The sequence below is a fragment of the Neopelma chrysocephalum genome, unplaced genomic scaffold, assembly GCF_003984885.1.
Source record: "Neopelma chrysocephalum unplaced genomic scaffold, ASM398488v2 Primary Assembly neopelma1_131, whole genome shotgun sequence".
Taxonomy (NCBI): domain Eukaryota; kingdom Metazoa; phylum Chordata; class Aves; order Passeriformes; family Pipridae; genus Neopelma; species Neopelma chrysocephalum.
In genome coordinates, this window is record NW_020897793.1 from 532094 (window position 1) to 552417 (window position 20324).

General features: G+C 37.6%; 1 protein-coding gene across 2 annotated transcripts in view; it reads right to left on the reverse strand.

The window, feature by feature from the left end:
• GRID1 (glutamate ionotropic receptor delta type subunit 1) overlaps positions 1-20324 on the reverse strand; it is a 532881-nt gene that overhangs the window by 28134 nt on the left and 484423 nt on the right. For both annotated transcript variants that reach the window (XM_027698622.1, XM_027698624.1), the window contains exon 13: positions 4215-4410. In XM_027698622.1, the coding sequence (XP_027554423.1) occupies positions 4215-4410 (196 nt within the window). The remainder of the gene's footprint in view (positions 1-4214; positions 4411-20324) is intronic.

Below are 20324 nucleotides of genomic sequence, written 5' to 3' on the forward strand. Positions count from 1 at the left end.
TTTAGTTTAAGAGACTTAAGAAAACAGGTTTAAGAAAAAACGACACCCCTGAACAAAACCTATGTTAAAAAATTGTTTCTTCTTCACAATCCTAAAAAAATTAAAAGGCCAAAGAAGATTTCTTCCTTGACATAAGAAGGACCACAAAGGAAATAATACTCCAGAAAAGCAGTAAGCAACCTCATAATGTCACTCTTCAATGTGGAGGGAGACAGAAGACTATTGTTCACAGGGTCCTGGCTTACTGATGGTTAATTATTTCAAAGAAAGCATAGTAAGAAATAATAATAACATGAAAGAAAAGATTAATTCCAGATTAACTTATGAAGAAGCTATCATACTAAAGACACAAGTGCCAGAATAGTACAAAATTTGTCATTAATTTACTGCCAGAACAGAGTGTCACTGTGGCTGATCCCATTATATGGATGGTACCACAGAAATATCAAAAAGTGACTTTTACATTGGCATTAGTGGAGTAGTTCAAAAACACGCTTGGATAACATTTATTATCTATAAAAAAATGCTTTAAGAGAAGCAAAACAGTTCTAATAAAAAGAAAGACATGCCATTTAATCCTGTTGAAATGTTTCCAACATTAAAATAATTAAGGAACCACTATAGGATGCAATAGATTCAGGTTTAAGGAAGCATTTGCTTTTACTTCAAATGGGTCAAGAAATGGAGAAATTTATGAGGGTCCATGAAAGCATATGGATGAACAATCCCAATTCACAATATAAAATTCATTGTGGACAATAAATTATTGGAAAAAATAGTTTTTAAAAAAGTCATATTAATTGAAATTTTAAATTACTTTTACTCTCAAAATAAGAATGAATAGAGGTGACTGCTCAATAAGATCAGTCTGATTTAATGTTTGCTTTTCATCTGCAGTCAAGAGAGACTTTTTGAGGGGAGCAAAAAAGGGAAGGAATAAATTCTTACTGTGCTATTGCCTAAGTCAGTGATGCATCCTCATTTTGTGCTCTACTTGGCTTTGTTCACTTTTGATCAAAAGTGATACACAGGAAGAAAAGAAAGGATTCAGAGAAATTTTGGCACCAAATTGATTGGATAGGGGAACAGCCTCAATCAAAGCAGGGATTTATAAAATGCAACAACAATAGCTTAATTCTCCTAGGTGTATATAGAGCAGATATGGCGTTACATGGGGATCATATTGCTTCATTCTTTCAAAGCAAAAATGGGTGCCCACAATGAAAGAAACCCACAGGTTATTGCATATGTTGGTGCAATCAATAATTACCCTGAAAACTAATTGCTACTGGGTATTATGCAAACAGTTTGCTGAGATGTGCAAATGGCTTAGAAATGCACGTGATTCCAGTACAAATGTCCACCTGGGATGAGATGGCAGGAGTACTCACTGCATGATTCCTGGGGATCCTGGCTGGAGTTTGACCCAGAAAGAAACTTTCCCTATAACAGTGTTAGTCAATCATTCTCTGTTATAATACTGGAAAGCTCAAGTGGCAAAACAGTATTTTGTATGGACTGGTGATTTGCCTGGTAACCTGCTCTTATGCTGTGCAAAGGCACTGGTGAATAGGAGGACGTTTTCAATCTTCAATGACCTCTTTCAACTACCTTGGGAGCAGAACAAAAGCAGCTTGCCTGCCCTACCCCCATCTCTGAAACATCCTCCTGTTGCTTACGGGAGATGGTCGCTGTGGCTACAAGGACTGTGCTGGCTCTGAAGAGAGACCTCTGCCTCAAAACTCTCAGGACTTTCTTCCACTACCATCCTTTTGACTTTCACGCAGTCAAAGGGAGTAGGAAAAGCTCTGTGAAATGGAGGGAGATGGAACAGAGATAAACACCTGAAATACCTGCCTGTAGCATAAACAACCAGCACTCCCCTGTTTTGCATTGAAGTGGCATTGCTCTGTTTGTAACCACAGCTGAACTGTGACACTGTCTGAAGAAAATGGAAAGGAGGAGAAGGGAAGGGAAGAAAGGAGAGTAGTGATTTTTTTTTTTCCTCTTTGCATTGTGTCAGGTGAATCCTCATTCAGAAAAATGTTTTATGGATCTTTTTATGCTAGAGAGATTTAGATTTCCCATTTCCTATAAAATACATTTTTAAGGCACGTTTACATCTCTTTCATGCAGCAGTATGCGTTTATGGATGGAAACTCTCATTTCCTTGGCTGACATCAATTCTCCTTTAGAAAAAAACAGAATTTCTAGCCGTAATACTTGACATGGAAAACTCGTCTGTTTATTGAAAGAGCTCATGAGCTAGGAAGAGTGACACTTAAACTATAAACACAACAGTTTAGTTGACAATGTTATTAAATATTAATCCCCATTTATGTAGGTGTCTAATCAAATAGTGGCCTCGGTCATCTTTGGGGACTGAAGTAAAATTTTCTTGTTGACACTAATTGAATGAGTTGATCTAGTCGTATAAAAATCACCCTGCAATACTGAAATCAAACTTCATATGAAAAGTTATTATCACATAGATAAGATGAAGCTGCCAGTTCCATACAGACAATATAATTGGTATTCTCAACAGCCTGCCAATCTACAGTTACATTTCTGGCTTAGGCGAATCTAGCTATCATAAATGGCAACATGCAGTAGGCTTACAGAATAAGAGTATTTACAATTTCATGGATAAAGAGCATCCACTGCCATAAGAATGGTATAAAAGAAAAAAAGAAAAGTAAAATACTGTATGTTTTTCTGAGGTAAACTGTTTTATTATTGGCTTAAATGCTAGGGTGCATAGAAAAGTACCTAATGTCTCCATTTCTCCTATAAATCTCTCAAAATAGAGGCCACATTTTCATAAGGGGCTGAGCAGATCAAATAAATAATTGAATAAACACACTGCAGACCTTGCTATTGCCAGAGCTCTATCTGGTACCAAGGGAGACAGGCTACCGGGGCTGAGGGCAGAGGTCTTTAGGGCAGCTCAGCTGAGAGGTGAGTGAAAAGGCAGGATGAACCAAAACTTTTGACTAAATACCCCTATGCTGAGAAGACACAACAGTCTTTGTACAAAGATTTTGTCCAAAAGTCATGCAAACAGTTGGGAATCTTTGCTAAAGGATAATGAATTGGGAAATAGGTTGGATTGTGTTGCTGTGTTCACCCTCCTTAAGGCATTGTAAAAAACAGTAGATTTTCCATACTCTCCCTCTCACTGTTCAGAAAAGGTTTCAAAAATCCAAAGTAAAAAAAGAAGTGGAAGACTCAACCATGTTATCATTTCCCACTTACAAAAGCATAAAGAACTAGTAATATATATTAATTCAGAACCAGTGTTTCACTGACAAGAGTACATCTGATCAAATATTCACTGTGCTAATAATGGCTGTTAGGTTGTTTTACAAAAAAAATCAATTGGCAGTTAAAGAGGACACCTTTCACTAAAGAAGCAGCACATTAAGCTTACAACATGTCTGCATCCCTTCTGCTCCTGGGCATATGTGGTTTGATGTAAGGTACTATCTATTTTTGCTGAGCTTCAGGATGGGAAGCAGAGGGGAGAGGCAGGCTGGGAGACAGTGTGGACATTTGTAACGGTCTGATCTGAACCAGTACTCTTTATCACAGGACTTGGCACCGAGATGTAGGATCCCAAGCTGTTATATATCAGTCCTTGAATCTCACAACAATGCTCAGTTTCACAAAAGAAATGTGTAGTCTTATCCGAGAGAAACAAAATGTAGGTAAAAGCATGGTGGCAGGTGAATGCATTTTTCAAAGTTTGGAATAAACAAAGAAAAATCTTGCATTAAATTCCGTTTAAGAGAAATGAGTATATGTTCTGTGAATCCCTGATTTCCACTCATGTTTCCAATATGTTCAGTCCATGAAAGCAGAAAAAAATCCCCAAAAACTCAAATGAGCAAAAGGACAAGAGTCAGTACCTGGATAATGTAAAGAATGACACTCAAAAAGGCATTTTCAAAACTCCCAAGAAACTGAGAAACCTTATGACCAGATTCAAAGAAGGACTTACATACTGAAAACTTAGGCAGAGCTAAAGTACTTACTTCAAAGCCATGACACCAAAATATGATTCTTATCTGCCATCAAGGTACTAAAAGGAACTTTAGATATGAATTCAGGGTTTTCTTAAATGACTGTAATTTCTTTCTTGGAACTTAACAATAACTCCATAGAAACAACAGTGATACAAAAATTAGATGAAAACCCCTGTGATCCAGTCTTACCTTCCTGATGCCTTCAGAAGGGTTCGATACGCAATTATCTGCCCCATTATTCTTACTGATAGTCCTCCACAGTTCAGCAAATGTGTTATCCTGCTCCAAAGGGTTTGTCCCTTTTGCTTTAAAGTATTCATACACTGCTGAATCCCTGACTGTACCATAAGATATATCCATTTGTTTGGACAGATCCTGAAACGTTCTGAAATTCAAGCAATATTGAGATATTAGCATTATGTGGACAACAGCAAGATTTCATTAATTAAAGGGTTTCTTTCTATGTCTGTCATTAGTCAGAAAGCACTTATCCTCACCAAGTAACATTTGCATATCTCATTCCTTATCATAAAAGAAAACCAAGGAGTTATTTAATTGTATTGAGATAAAATGATCTTAACTATACCCAAGCTCTGTTTCTCCCCAGTGAAGATTGTGTTTTTGGACAGATAACATTCATGTTAAATATTATGCCACCAAGATCACACAAGAATATAACGTGATAAACACTTACCTGAACACAAGAAAAGCTCATATTATAAACATAAACTTCCAGCCCCATCAGCATCACCAGAAATACCTTGCAGAATTCAGTGGAATTAGTCTGCAGTTACACCAATGCTCCCTTTGACTCCAAATCAATGGGACTGTTTTAAACAAACAAATAAAAGTCTCGCTTCCAATTTCCACTAAGTCTCTCTTGCTCTCTCTTTTCACAGCCTCTGGTAAAACAGGCATTTTTCATTCACACACAGGCCTAACTTTCATTTACTCATCATATACCACTCTGGAAGTGTAAATAGGCCTCACCCTGAGTGGCTGTGAATGCGCAATTTATTTTCAAATGGTACAGAATGTAATTCACTCCTGTTTTACAGCCTTTTCTGCACTGAAAGGTGTAAATCACTGCCTGCATCAATGAAAACCAGACCAAGTTTCAAAACATTTAAGGTGGCATCACTGCCTTCAGAAGCAGCATCATAGCTCTTTTCCCCTTCAGACATTCATTCCCATTCCTGTGCCTTCTTCCTGTGCCCTCCAGTATCAATCCTGTGCAGTGCTACCATTTTTTTCCATCTGAGCTCACATACGCACACACAAACACACATGCAATCACTGACCACCACACATGGCAGCAGGGACCAAACTAGATCTCAAAAATAATGGGTTTTTTTCTGTTTTATAAATGTGACTTCACATATTAACAACATTTCTGATATGACCAACTAACACTGTTTGAGATCAGTCAAACTAAAGCAATTCTCCCTGCCTCCCCCTCCACCCGTGCCATTTCCTTTTCCCCAAAACAATCTTTTAGAATCAAAAATTCCTCCTCAAAACATCTGAAAGGCCCACTTATGCCACTTCACTCCCTGCCTCCAACTCCTGAAGCCACAAAATCAGAATATTTTGCCTTGCAGTTCTTGTAGAAGATTTCTTCACAATGCTTCTGAGGAGCCTTCCCTTGGCCCATGAACCAAAGTTGTTTTCCACAGCCAAAGACTTGTCATATACAATATTTTTCTGCCACCATCTTCCCTGTTTCTCTGGGGAGATGCCACTGCTGACATCTCTCATCCCTGGAAGATTCCCTGCAACAAGCAAGATTCCCAAGCAAAGCAATCTGGGCATATATACAATTCTGTATAAAAATATGTAGAAAACTCTTCCTTCTTCTCCATCACATCTCCTCCAGGTCTCCAAAGTTTACCTGCAAAAGGGCCCCTTTGGTGGGACCCTGCCAGCTCTGTCCCCAGGCCTGCAGCTCGGCAGGGATGCCTCCCACCATCACCCCCCTCCCAAAATCTTCAAACTCAAAAGCTGCTTCAAATAGTTTAAGTGGTTTAAGTTCTTAAATTGTGTTAAGGACTTTTTATCATTTTAAGCTGTTAAGCAGCTCTAAAGTAAGACTGTGTGAACATTCTCTATATACATGGCACACTTGTGGATTTGGGCTACCTCTAGGAGTTCCATCAACCCTCAAACCTCCTGTTATTTCCCTTTCTCTGTATATGGAACTTTGCTAAAATATAAAACAAACATCCTTGAGGTTGTTGGAAATTCAAAATTCTGATGAAATATGAGAGAATTTGTGTAGGTTTTATGTCTTTTTTTTTTTAAACAATTCTGAAAGGTCTATTCTGGCCTCCTAAATCTACAGATACATTCCATTGAATAGGACTGGTTTTCCTCCAGTCGTGATCTAAATGATTACATGCTGTATTTAGTATTTATTTTTTAAAGTAAGTTTCATCATATTCCATAGAATTACTTCCGTCCTGGGAATGGATGATCCGGCTGTTAAAAGACACATTTCTGTCTATTTTTTGTACAAAGGACAAAGAAAGGTACCGGATACAAACAGAAGGGTTTCTGTAGCAACCTTTTCGTACCAGGTTTGCTGTACGGATTTTGGCATGTGTAGGAGAGCATGTTTGGTAGAAGCACAGTAGCAGAAATATTTTAGCTAATATTCTTTAACACAAGTGTCAGCTGGTAACAACTATACAAATACCTACTGCTCCTACTGCCATTCTCTTTGAAAGTTTGAACGTGAAGAGTTTGGATATTTAAAAAAAAATAATTAAACCTGCAATTTTAATATCATCAGTATTTTCTGTCTCACTTCTTCTGCCTCTAATACTTCTGAGGCTTTTACTCAGAAATGTGTTTTAGCTTTTGTTTTAGCTAAATTGTACTTTATTGACAATTGGTATTTTTGTTTTAGCTAAATTACATTTTATTGATAATCAGTACTGTACAAAAGCACAGTACATGTTGCTTTATGAGCAGCACAGTTTCTTCAATTCTTTCAGCATCACAGGGTAGAGTGAGCAAATTTTGGGGTTTAAATCAAGTGCTTTGCAATAAACAGACTATCAGTTCAGGTGGCAGGGAGGGAAGCACAGCCTTGGCCTGGGTGTGGGGAATAAGGTGACTACCACATTAGCTGGCAGCATTTCCTTGGAAGGGAAAACGTGGAGTACTGTGTGTCCTAAGGATTACAGATACCTTTCTCTCAGTGCACTGTTTGATGTATTATAATGACATAGGAAATTCTCCCATCACTGGAAATATCCTCTGAGAGACACAGATGGACACCAAAGGATACAGTGAGGGGCACAGTAGGTAACTAAGCTTGCCAGTGACTCCCGTGGCATAAATTCAGAAGGATGGTGACTGACTGAGAAAATAACCTTACGCCTTTACCAAATGGACCACTTAGCCAAAAACCTATCTCAGAAATTATCCTGACAGACAGTGGTCTAGACCACAGTTCTTCACTCTGAATAAAAATTATCTCTGAGCTGCTGTATTTCTGTACTGAAAGCGGAGGTGATGCTCAGCATCTCCATGGCTAGAGAAGTGATCAAAAGATTTGGGCATGGTCAGTATGGTCACATGCATAAAAGATACTGAATAAAGAGGAATATTTCCTACTTTTTACAGGGTGAAGTAAGATAATCACAAGTGCAGGTTTTAAAAACTGTTATTTTAACTCCCTTAGATCTGTCATTGCCAGACAAAATCATTCACTACATTTCAGATACTGGCTGTCTCTTACAATTTTGTCATTCTCTAAAGGCAGTTGCTGTCGTTGTTCTTAAGCTTTATTTCTGCAACCAGACGTTAGCTGGATGCCTCTCCTTTAGCCACTCAAATTCTCGTCTCACTTTCCTGTTGCAAAGATTTCATGCAATTTAACATATAAAATTATTTGCAACAAAAACTCGTAGCATAACAAGATGCCCCATTAACCTTACCACCTCAATTATTGGATCTCACAACCCATTAAAGGCTCTTTGTACGTGTGATTAAAGATGAAGCTAGTAAAGCAGAAAAAGCCAATGTTCCTCACTTACAGTTACAGGAGCCCAACTTCAATTTGTAGATAAATACATCCACCGTGTGATTGCTGTAATTGACAAGTACATGCAAACCAATTGATTTAAGTAAATGTGTCTGTGGTCAATCTGAAGAAAAAGGGTATCTTTTAAAACTGTGTTACCAGCCAAAATATTTAATGCCTGTAGTTATGCCTGCTAGATCAACGCAACAATTGATAGCACTTCCCAGTGAAATTGCAATTACTTCATGCACAGTCAACTGAAAACTGGGCTCTCCACTTGTTTTGTTTTTTAGAAACATAGTGACATAAAACATATGCTGCAGAGGAAACAGCCAGGCAATACTTGTACTAGCATTTATAATTAGACCACTAGAAATAATTTCCAGAATAACAATACTGGTTAAGATACACTTTTTGGAGATGTTTTCTTGCTAGTAAAAGCCTCATGTGGTTGTGGATATATAGACTAAAAATATGCTGCCCGTAGGGGTTTATTTTACTCTTCTACTGCTATAAGCGCAAGACTTCTGGATGGATAATTAGTGACAGACTAAACTTGACGCTAGGTGCTTTAAGGTAACTGCTGATCAATTAACTCAACTGGAGCCTTCAGGATCATCAGATGTGATCAAAGTATTTTTCAAAAAAAAACAAACCTCAGGTTCCTGTTTTTTCTAAAAAAGGGGGGTTGTTTTAAAATTAAAATAAGGTTTACTAAATAAAGGAATGAGCAAAAAAGGCAAAAAATTCTTGTTTTTCCTCATCCTTATTGTTAATATTTTTAAAAACGTTTGTGGAAAGCTTCACATCTGAACTCCTGTGTGTAGAATCTATTACTGCAAACAGGCCAGTGGCTGACACCACAGTGTCATCTGGGAGTGGTCTTTTACACCACAATAACAAATGCAGCATTTTATCTTGACTTCAGAAAAGCCATCATGGGAAAATCCTGACAGATTCTTGATTTAGAGGTAGTTTCTCCTTAGTCTTCACAGCTGCCCACGTTCTGACACTGTAAAATCGAGGATATTTCCAGTCTGTTATTGCTTACAGAAAAATAATATTTCAGCATTTCTGAATCCACAGTATTATTTTAAAATTATGCAACATTTTCCATGCTGTGCTCCTGTCCTCATTCTGACTTGTTGTGAGAACATTTCACAGCACTACAGTTGTCAAAAAACAAGTATACATCATTCCTCTCAACTAAAATTAATTTTCTTAATGAACATTAATCCCTAAGCCATATACAGACAGCAAAATAAATTTACTGATTTTTCCAAATTTGGAGACCTAGCTATGTTCTTCTTTTACCTTAGGAAGCCAGTACCCTGAGATTTTTGCTCAATGTAGCATAACATTTTAGGTGATGGCTGCCATCAAGATAAAGTGTCCCGGAGATGATGAGACTTTTTAAGCTGCTCTGCCTAAATGAAGCCTTAAAAATACATGCAAAAAAGGTATAGCACAAGTCCTAAATTTCCATTTTTAAATACCTTCAAGCTACTTTATTTTCTTTTGAGCTCTTTTTTTCTCCAAAAGTTAGGGATTCATTACATCTACAGAATTAAATATAAGTGCAGTTCCTAACTACAATTGTTTTCTCCACAGGACATATGAAAGGCAGATACTTGGTTTATGCACTGGGAGAACAGTAAACCCATTAAACTTCTAAGTAAAGATAAAAGTACCTGAATTGATCTGACAACCTTATACCACTAATGTAAGCCCAAGAAACCTAGAATATAAAATCCTGTCTGAAGGGAGATTTATTTGATAAAGTCATCACCAGTGGAAAGCAATGAGAATTCTGAGAAATTGAAAGAGAATTCTACCTACTGTGAACTGCAGAAAAGTAAAGAACTTTGAGACGTACAATTGAGCAGAACTACTCCCTCCATGGACAATGAGGACAAATAAGAAAATGGCATTAATTGTTGTTGACCACTGAGACATGAACTTGGAAACCAATCAAGTTTTGCTAGATCAGTAAATTTTGTAGATACCTCCAGTGAGAAAATCATCTGCAAAGGTGAATCAAGGTTGAAGTGGTGGTACAGACAATGTCTACATGAACAGGAGATTCTACTATTCAGAACCTCAGTTCTGATCTGAGTCCTGATTAATTTTTATATCCAAAAAATGTATGGCAAAGGATTTGAGCCCTCATCCATTATTCACAAATGAACAACCTTTGGATCTCCAGTTTTAAGTAAAATTTAGGAGTGGTTAAAGCATGTCTTAAGACATCTGAAACAGAGTTCAAGCTTTCATGTAAAGACACTCTCTAGAGCTAGACTCCCAAGCTTGAATAGTTTAACTGCTTGACGGGCTGGGAAAAAAATAAAAATCCCTCTGTTATGGATATAAACTGCCACTAGGGGATGACAGTCACATTGACTTAGAGACTTGCTTGAAAAGCTTCACTGTCCTGCTGAATCCAAGTTACAAAAGCTCAGGCCCACTTAAAACTGGAAGAGAAAACAGCAGTTAGTGTCTCTAAACTTTAGTGCAACTGATACTTCATAAGCCTTCAATTTTATGAGAAAGAGCGATATATTAGCTGAACAATGAGGTAGCAATAGAATTGACCTATCTTTAGCACCTACAAGTGTAAAAAGTAAATATCCTTAAAAAAAAAAAAGTATTATAATGTATATCTATAGATTTTCAACATTTGTTCCAAGTCCATACAGGAATGTTACAAGTGTGTGTTAAATTGGACATACATGAACTAAAAGATGGGCTACTTTAAAGATTATTATTAGTGAGCCAATAAAACTGTTCAAAGTATTCTTAGAACGGCAGCAGCCTTATACATAGAATATTAAAATGAAAGCAACTTTATCTCCACACCTAATAACTTTAGACTTCAGAAGAATTGGGTCCATGGTTTTAATTTGTGCATCTCTGACTTCCTTTGAAATTATGAATAATCAAGCTGAGCTCTTAAATCAATTGTTAAATTGCCAGCTTCTCTATGGAGACATGATCAAATCCTGCATTGTTCCATTTCACTGCAAATCACGTCACTCTAAATGCTCTTAATTCTGTCTCTGAGCAGTGATGTGCAGAGCAACAGGTTTCTTCAGCAAATGCATAAGCAAAATCTTAACTTTACCAATTAGAGGTAAGTCCAGTAGAAATAGAAAGCAGCGCTTGCATGCCTAGTATACATTTTGCTGGCTCGAGTCCTTCGCCAGCAAATATATGCTGTTTTATAGTTCATATAAAACTCATTTTATCAGCTCTCCATGAAAAATACCATCCACTTTAAACAAAAGCCTCAACAGAAAAAGCCTCATGGGAGTTTCTACAAGGGAAGCCATCAGTATTGACAGATTAAACTGCACTGAATCAATGGAGTTGCAGCCCTTCACACCAGGACTGAACCTTTCCAAAGCACAGGAGGAGACAAACAGTCCAGACAGTTAAGGCTGTGTCTTCTCTTGTCATCATCAGTGGGGCAGGAACAGCTGCTACACAGGATTTCAAAGAAGCAGGATTTCCTCCAGTGGAAAAAACAATCAACTGACGTGTCACAGAAAACGTTGCCATGTCAACTACATACTTTATTACAGCCAAACCAAACAGTGATTAAACTCCTCAGCAGGTAAGGGCACTGCAGTAGCTTTTTTCATAATGATAAGGGTCGTTGCTGCTAATGTGGTGGCATCCACGAGACCTTGTCTGGACTGGGACTCACGGCCCTATATGAGATCCAATCAAAAACCAAATGCAACATTCAGGTATGGATTTACTAAGGAAAGGAAGGTAAACCCAGCTTTATTTCTGCCACAGGAGGAGGGGGCTTGCTACACATTCTGTGTGCCGTGTGTGATGGAAACAGTTGTTTCACCTATCCACTATAGGATCAGGGTCCTCTCTCTCCTGCTTGCTGCTCCAAAGAAATTTCCTTTGTAGGCTACCTAGCAGACTTAACAGGTAGACCAATACTGCTGAGATCTATTCAAGCACACAAAAGAACATGCTCAAGGTTTCCAGGATTGGAAACAAAAATACAAACAGTAAGAAAAATGCAAAACAAAACAGTCAAATAATATGTACACAAAATACTAGAAGCACAGAATTTGTGGAGTTCCAAACTGATTTAATTTATTTGAAATTACTCCCACTAGTCTCAATTCCTAACATGCAAAGTGAAAAACAAGTAAAGTAAACTAAACTAAAGTGCCTTCTTAACTCCTCATACAGAAATGATTTCCCTGTTTTCACTGGGACTCTGTTCCAGCAGAGCTACTGCATGATTAATTTTTAAAAGACAGGAACAAATGGTATGTATACCCACTAAAATGCAAAGACAGTCAAGCCATTAATAAATGATACACTGTCATGTTTACGATTTTAATAGTAAGTAATTACTAGCTACACACATTGTATTGGCAAAACATTTGTAGGATTTGTGTACTTTCTAAGAGTCTGAGATGCAGCAGAAATACGTTCTATTAGCAGCACTTGAAATCTCACTTTCTCCTCAGTGAACCCTGAACAGTCTTTAGCATTTTTGCTAAAGCCAAATTGTGGAGAATGTAGGACACACCCACATACAACTAGGCTGTGTCCCATTGCTCACAGAACTTCTTGGTATCTTCCAGCAGTTTATTTAGGAAACATGCCCATTATCCAAAAAACGACTTAACAGTATTTCTGGCTGTGAGATTCAAATTTGGATCCAAAAATCAAACTGGATTCTCATCATAATCAGTAAAACAGGTTCTTCTGTAAACAAAATTAGACCCCTGGGTATTCCTATCCATTCCTATTTCTAAATTATGCCCTCGGGACCACCACGGCAACTCGAGTGATGTCTGCAGTGATCTGTACGAGTGCGACTTGACTTGTCTCTGGATCGTAGAAGTTCATTTTGCCTAGAGCTGACACTGGCTCTGCTCCAGCACTGCACATAAAGAAATCTGTTAAACAGCTAGAAATAAGCTAAACATCTCCTGATTGCCAGTCCAATGTTTCTAACTATACTTCCAAACCTCCTCTTCTCCAAACCTCCTCCAGGCAATAAAAGCAGTAGTCACTTAGATTGCTGATTTTTTCCATTAACTAGTGTTTTTTTTTTTTTTAGTTTGATGCTTATTTGTAAGTTTTTTCTTTCTGGATGTCCTATATTTTCTTAATTGTTATCATATTGTAAAGAAACCATGATGGTCCTTATAGCAGAAGTTATGATTACTTTGCTTGAAATGTTTTCAAAAGAAAAAATTGCATAATAAAAAATTCCACTAATAGTGGGGGCAATGGAAGGTAGTTTCTGAGCATTTGCATCTCAGAGGTGGATCCACTGGTGCCCAATAATTTGTGGTCTCTGAATGGAGTTTCTCTCCTGGCCAGGCACTTTATAATTCCATGAGTTCATCTGATGTTTAACTGAGGGAATGAAGTCAGAAGGCAGTCTTTCCTTTACATTTACAGAAGCCTTTTACAGGACCCCTCTTCACACCCCATTTTTCCATATTTCTAAAAACTTAATAACCTTGAGATATTACCCAATTTGCCCATCATGTTTGCAATTTAACAATGGAGAGCATCCGACTGACAGAGACACTCAGACTGTCTAACACACTGGACTTTCTTTTAAGATGTAGGCTCAGGTTTTCAAAATCAGGAGCTTTAATTTGTATGCTCAGATCCACATTTTAAACTACTACACGACTGGGCAGATTTTCAGAAGAGATCAAGTAAAGTTTTGGTACGACAGCACTTAAGACATTGGCAGATTCAGTTAAAAGTCTGGAAAGAGATTCAGAGCAGCTATGAGCAGTTGCAGTTCATCCTGCAAATCCAGAATAATCAGTCCTGCTAAAATATCTGGATTCTCCTGAACTCTTTACCCACACTCCACATCCCATTTAACAGTGAGGAGGAAATTAAAATGCAAAGAAATGGTGAAAAATCTCAAGAGCTTGTAGCGTGTTTGAAGCAAAGAAGTACTCCTGTTTGGACTACGTTTGAATAATTTTTTTGCTTTACTTTTAAACTACTTTGCCATTGTGGCCTTTCTCTGAGTAGCTCGAAGGGTTAAACACATTAATTAAAGAAAGGTATTCTACTCCTTAAATTATTAATTAAAATAAAAACTGCAGCTGGTGTTTAACAGCAACTCCGTCCCAACGGCAGGTTTTAGTCACTTCACCTAAATCAAACATATCATAAAGTTGGCATGAAAATCATATCGTCTGAATCAAACACATCTGGCAACTGACACATGCTTTCACCTACAATGAAAATAACAAACTACCTATATTATACATGCAGATGCACTTTAAATTGTTTGCTACACTGATGTCTTTTACCACTCACACTCGGAAGCTAAAAATCCTAATGAAGATTAATGATTAAGATCGAGAGGGAAGAAATTGCTTTCTTCCTTTTCAACTGGTGTTATAAGTACTGATAGCACTAACATTCTGTTTTGCACTCAGATGGCAAGGAGTAGCTTTTTAATTAAATAGAGTGGGGAACAGATAAGCTTGGCATCTTGGTGCTGGCTTATAGTCTTTACTCGGGGTTAGTGGTACTTTATACAATGACTGTTAGGATATCATTATATTGTGAGTAGTTCCATTAAAGTCCACAAAATCTCAGTGTGAGATGAGGTCCTACTCAACTCTTTATTAAGTTTTGATTTATTAGGAGCCGTTGCATGTCAGCAGGCTGGGCGAGTTCATATCTATCAAAGTTACAATGTATGCTGGAAAACAGCACACACCCTTCCCTTACTACAGGGAGTAAAGCAGAAGCTATCGATGTTGACAGAAAGAAGAGAAGAAGATAGAAAGGTTCTGAAGAGGCATCTTGATTGCTAGAGCATGTGCTGCATACTCCTGGGAAATCAAAATATAGGGCTCTTCATTAATACTGAAAGCACATATAGCATTCATCAGTTATTATTGATGTCTAAAGTGCACACATCACGCATGTTTTAAGGTCTGGAGGCTCGCTTGCTTGTTTCTCAGAGCACTGCAAGCACATAGTATTTGGTGTGCTTCCCATTGCATCCTGATGGACAGAATGGTAAACAGAAGAAGAGGCATTGCCCTTTGGCCTCTCCCTCTCCTCATGCTGAACACAAGTCTCGCCTGAATGCTGAATCTCATACTAGAAACACTTAAAGCACCACGTCAACACCAGCTAATTGTTCTTTATATTGAGATTTATTAGTTTATTGGGTAGCCTAACTACATACCTTGAAATATGAGCTTGGGAATTGCATTATTGTCACATGAAAAACACAGTAGTTAACATCCACCCCATTCTAACTGATGGTTTTCTATTCTTTTCTAGATAGATATGACTATTCATAAATCAATTAAATTACATCAGTGGCATATTCTCTTAGGCTGGTTTTAATGGCTTAGAAGGCAAACAACTTTAGTGCACGTAATTACATTTCTTTTAATGTAACAAACTTTGTCAGCTGTACCAAAATAGCTTTTCTAAGGCAAAACCATTCTCTCTCATCTCCAGATGAGCCTGGAAACACTCCCGTGTTATATTATAAAGGGGGCACACGTGCAGAAGAAGAGAACATTGCTCAATAAGGCAGATGAGCCCAGGAAAAGGAAAGAACACATGCAACCCTTCTCTTAGCAACACAGTACTATTTCCAGAAAAGTTTTCTTTCTCTTTAGAAAATCTTTTGCAACACAAGAACGAAGAACTAATAGGAATGCAATCTTGGTAATAAAGAGTAGTATCTCAGTTCCCAGGGAAACTAAAAACACCCAGCTCCTTTCTCTCCTAAAGTCCCATAACCCACATCAGTTAAAAGTGTTTTGCTCGTACTTTTTGATTGGTTTTGTTTTTTGGGGTTTTTTTCTACATACACGGGAATAATTTCTAAATTTCCTTATAAAGATACTCAATTTTTAAAGTCTTTTCTTTAAATGGCAATTTTACAGATTTCCACCACAAGGCAGGAGGGTCTATAAACATTTTAGAATGTATTGGAACAACTTTTATTTCAGCAGATGAAACACCATCCTATGTATCAGCTGAAATGTTAAGAGTGTACGGTGTGAGAATGAAGGATCTCCTATCATGAAGACATTTATAAGGTAAGTAGCTATTTTAGATTTGATAGATTTGAATGGAAATGTCAAAGAGAGAAGTAACCAGATTTACAGTGTTTGCAAGACAATGGAACTCACTAACCTGAGGGGGAAAAAACCAAACAAAAATGTAAAAATAATACATTTCAAAAGACCAGACTCAAAAAACTTCAAGAACTGGAGGAGAAAATCTCTTGGGGTGTTGCTTTAAAGATAAAAGGCTACAGAAGGGCTGGCAATTCCTGAAAGAAACCATATCAAAGACACAGATGCAAACTATCTTAACATGAGGGACTATTAAAAGAAATTATAAGAAGCTGTTATACTGTCAGCAAAAGCTCTTTCATAAAAGCATTCTCTCTCTTGAGTGATTTTAAAGAGAAGTGCAACCGTTTGACTAAATAAGTATTCATACTACAAATGTATGAGAATTGTACAAATGCATGGGAGGAAAAAAAAAAAGCAGAGAATCAAAAATAAATCCTCCTCATAACACCAATGAACTTTGCTTGTATGATTTAAGATGTCACTGCAGAAAGCCATTTGCATCAGCCTTTGACTGAAGTTCCAGTGTCCAGAGCAGAGCTGGCTAAAAGACACGTTCCTGTACTCCAGCTATCCCACATGAAGTTTGATTTTTTTAATTTATGGCTAATGAAACAGGTGACTGTGCACTGGACTCACCAAGACTGAAACTCTTACCTCCACAACCTACAGCACAGGCATGTTCAGCCTTTAGTCTCTGAGAGAACGGCTACTGAATGTTTCTCCAAGACATCAGCTTTTGAATTGCTTGTATGAAACTGAACTTTTAGGCTATAGGAGGTATGATCTTTACTTCATTGTTACAGCAGGCTATCAATTCAAATTGTGCAATGTGAAAGATGGTCCATCTATGTTGAGCACAGGGCTGACCACGGCACAGTGGCACTGGTCAGTGTTAGTAACCAGTCATGGCTCTGGGAGGTCAGCTGGGCCAGCATCCTTCCCCTGCCCCATCTGGAAACTTCCCTTCTTTTCCCGCTCCTCTCTCTATCCAAAATAATCTAAAGAAATAAACAATTCAGTGCATGTTCCTTATACTCACAGTCAGCCTGCTGACATTGAATACATGGTAATGAACAGAAGGTGGGAAAATTACTTTTGCTGTCATGTGGGTGAGAAAATCTGATGCTGAACAATCACGGTACAAGAATGACAGAACCACTGCTCATGTGGGGATGTTGGTGAGGAATTGTGCAAGGTGAGAAGACATTTTTTACATGAGAAAATGAAGCATTTCCCAAAATATTGCAGATTAGCAGAGTTGGAAGTCCATGCATTTCCTGTCTGAGCTGACAGCAAGTAAAAAAACAGGTACAACTTTCCCTTCTTAAAAGTCAGTACACCGACTTTCAGCTTCATCTCATGGTTTGAGAATGAACTTGCTGTGATTAAACGTTTACTAATTATTGGTAGTTTTGTGAATTCAATTTATTTGCTTGTTCTGGTTTCAGGGTTGCTAGATGGCCTTCAGGGATGCTCTCGGAGAGACCTGACTCTGGACAAGTTGGAAACCTATGTAGTAACATGCACTATCTTACCCTGTAACAGACAAACCTGCATGACTTTTATAGTAAAAGTCACGCTAATGACTCTGACCAGCACAGGTAAATGATATAAAATACAAGCTATTTTACAGGGGATTAATTTTGGGGTTTTTTCCAGGCAGCAGCTTCACTAGCAAATATCATAAAGATCTTTGTATATTTTCAGGTTCTACCTGGCTCTGAGAGTGGGTTTTTTGAAATACTCTTCTGACAAAGATATATATACCACAGTGGCATGTGACAGTCCATATTTGTTCAAAAGAATAGCAAACATAGCAAGCAGGCAAACACATGTAATAGTATATTAACATGGAAAAGGAAGTTAAGTCATTTGGCATTGTAGGTCAAGGAACTATCTGCCTGTTACAACAGAAAAAAATACTAATGCTTTTGCAGGAGTGAAATTCAAATAGATGAGCACACATGCCAGCCTCTTTAATGGTTTTTTTTCACATAGAATCATTTCCAAAACAGAATTCACCATGAAATTTTTTTTCTTAGTCCTGTTTTAGTCTTTAGAAGTGATGGATTGAGCAGTTAGGAGATGTCTGAAGCTTTAAGGCTGTTTCTATTTGATTTGTTATAGTAATAATTATTTTGCTTTTTTAATATCCTGCTATATTAGATTGTATTATCAATTCATATAAGACATTAAATTAGCTTCTTCAGAGAGAAACAATAGAAGTATAAATATCCTATTGAGCAAAAATCTTCCATTACTGCATTTTGCACTGTTTATCCCTTAGGAGTCAAATAGAAAATATAACATAACAAAATAAGCCATAGGTACTATCCTTGTAATAAAAAGAGGCCTCATACTGCAACAAAGCAGATTTAAGTCAGGGGCAAATGTGATTTAATGTATGCAGAAAGCATACAGCTACTCGATGGGCAGCCACTGAATAACCCATATTAATTTGAGACAATCTGACCCAAAAGGAGACTCAATCTGAGCTGAGAAGAAACTATCAAATATCAGATTTAAACCACTCCCTGTACATTTTGATGGGCTGTCATGAGGGTTGTTACTCTTGCTAGATTTTCATCCTTTCAAAGCAAAAAGAAAAATAAATAAAAAAAAGATTTTATTACCTGCACAGATGGTAGATTTTGCTAATGTTATATCCAAATCATTTTCTTCTCTAAACTGTGCATGCATTTGAATTTTAATGCCTCAACCCACCTAAGTCACAGAACTTCTCAGTTACAGGAACAAATGAAGACTTCTATGGTATAGGTGTCGTAAAAGTCAAGTTGGGGACTTACAGAATCACAAATCTCTTGATTTGCCATTGATCTCCAATATAAGCCACATTTTTTAAGGGGAACTGGAGAGATGGAAAGCAAGCTTGAGTTTTAGCTGCGCATTCTTGTTTTTCTCAGAAAAAAATGTCCTTGGGAAATATTTGCACTTAGATGCTTGCCTGCTTGTTCAATTACAGGAGCAATTAGGATCCATTTTAAGCCATGGTTGAGCGGCATATGCCAACATTCAGAAAGCTTTTTAAAAGGCTCCAGACTCTGTGAAGTCCTGGGTTTCCCAGAAGCACCCACTGGGCAACACCATCAATAGAAGTGAAATGAAAAGACAGACAATGGGGGTTCTAGCCCTGGCAACAGCACAGTGCCTTGTCCTGAACAGCGCCTGAAGGCAAAGGGCTGGCAAGCTCTCCCCCTGAGCACAGGCTGCAGAGCATTTCCCAGGAAATTTCATCCGTGCGCTCTAAGCAGGGAATGTTCTGGAAAGGAAAAAAGTTTTGAGTTTTTGTCCTTGCTCGTCTGCTTGCATCCTTCTTACATTCTCTTTTAGCCTTCTTTTTTCTTTTTATGGATGAACTTAATCTAGTTATTTCATGATTGAAGCATTTGCTCACAGGCCTTAAATAATAATAAATATAATTATTTTTTACCATGCTCTTTCATATATGCCTCCTGCCAATGTGCCTGAGGTGCTGCACAGGCACCACGAAACATAGTATAAATTAAACATAACAAATGATAATGCAATGAAATATTTAGAAAGCCACATATGATATGAACAATAGAAAGGGTTTTTTCAAATAGAAAGGCTTTTTTCAAATACAAAGAATTGCAAGAAAAAATTGCTGAAAATACAGAGGGATTCCTGCGAGGTTCTTGCTACCAACCCTATCAAATTCACTTAACTACAGCAGATGAAACCTTTGTTCATTTCCCTCTGGTTGGCATCTTCCAAGTACTTTCCTCATTTTCTTTTAAAATATTTTGAGATTGTTTCTGTTTTGTATGCAACCCAGAAAATCTATCTGCTTTGATACCTGCAGTGCTACTGTAATATGGTCATTTCTGGCCATCATCTTTAAAGCAGCTAAACTGACAACATGCCATATAAGATAAGAAAATATTAGTACTCTGTTATGCAGAAAGAGAACTGCGAGAGAGAGGAGGCTAAGCTTGCCAAGATCAAACAAAGCGTGTGGTAGAAAAAGAACTTGTACCCAAGTCTTCCAAGTGCCAGCCTATCACCCCAACTAAGCTGCAGTAAATCTTCAGCTGTCACCAAAACACAAGAAATTTGGGGATTAAAATGCAAATAAGGAAATCCCAAATCATGAAA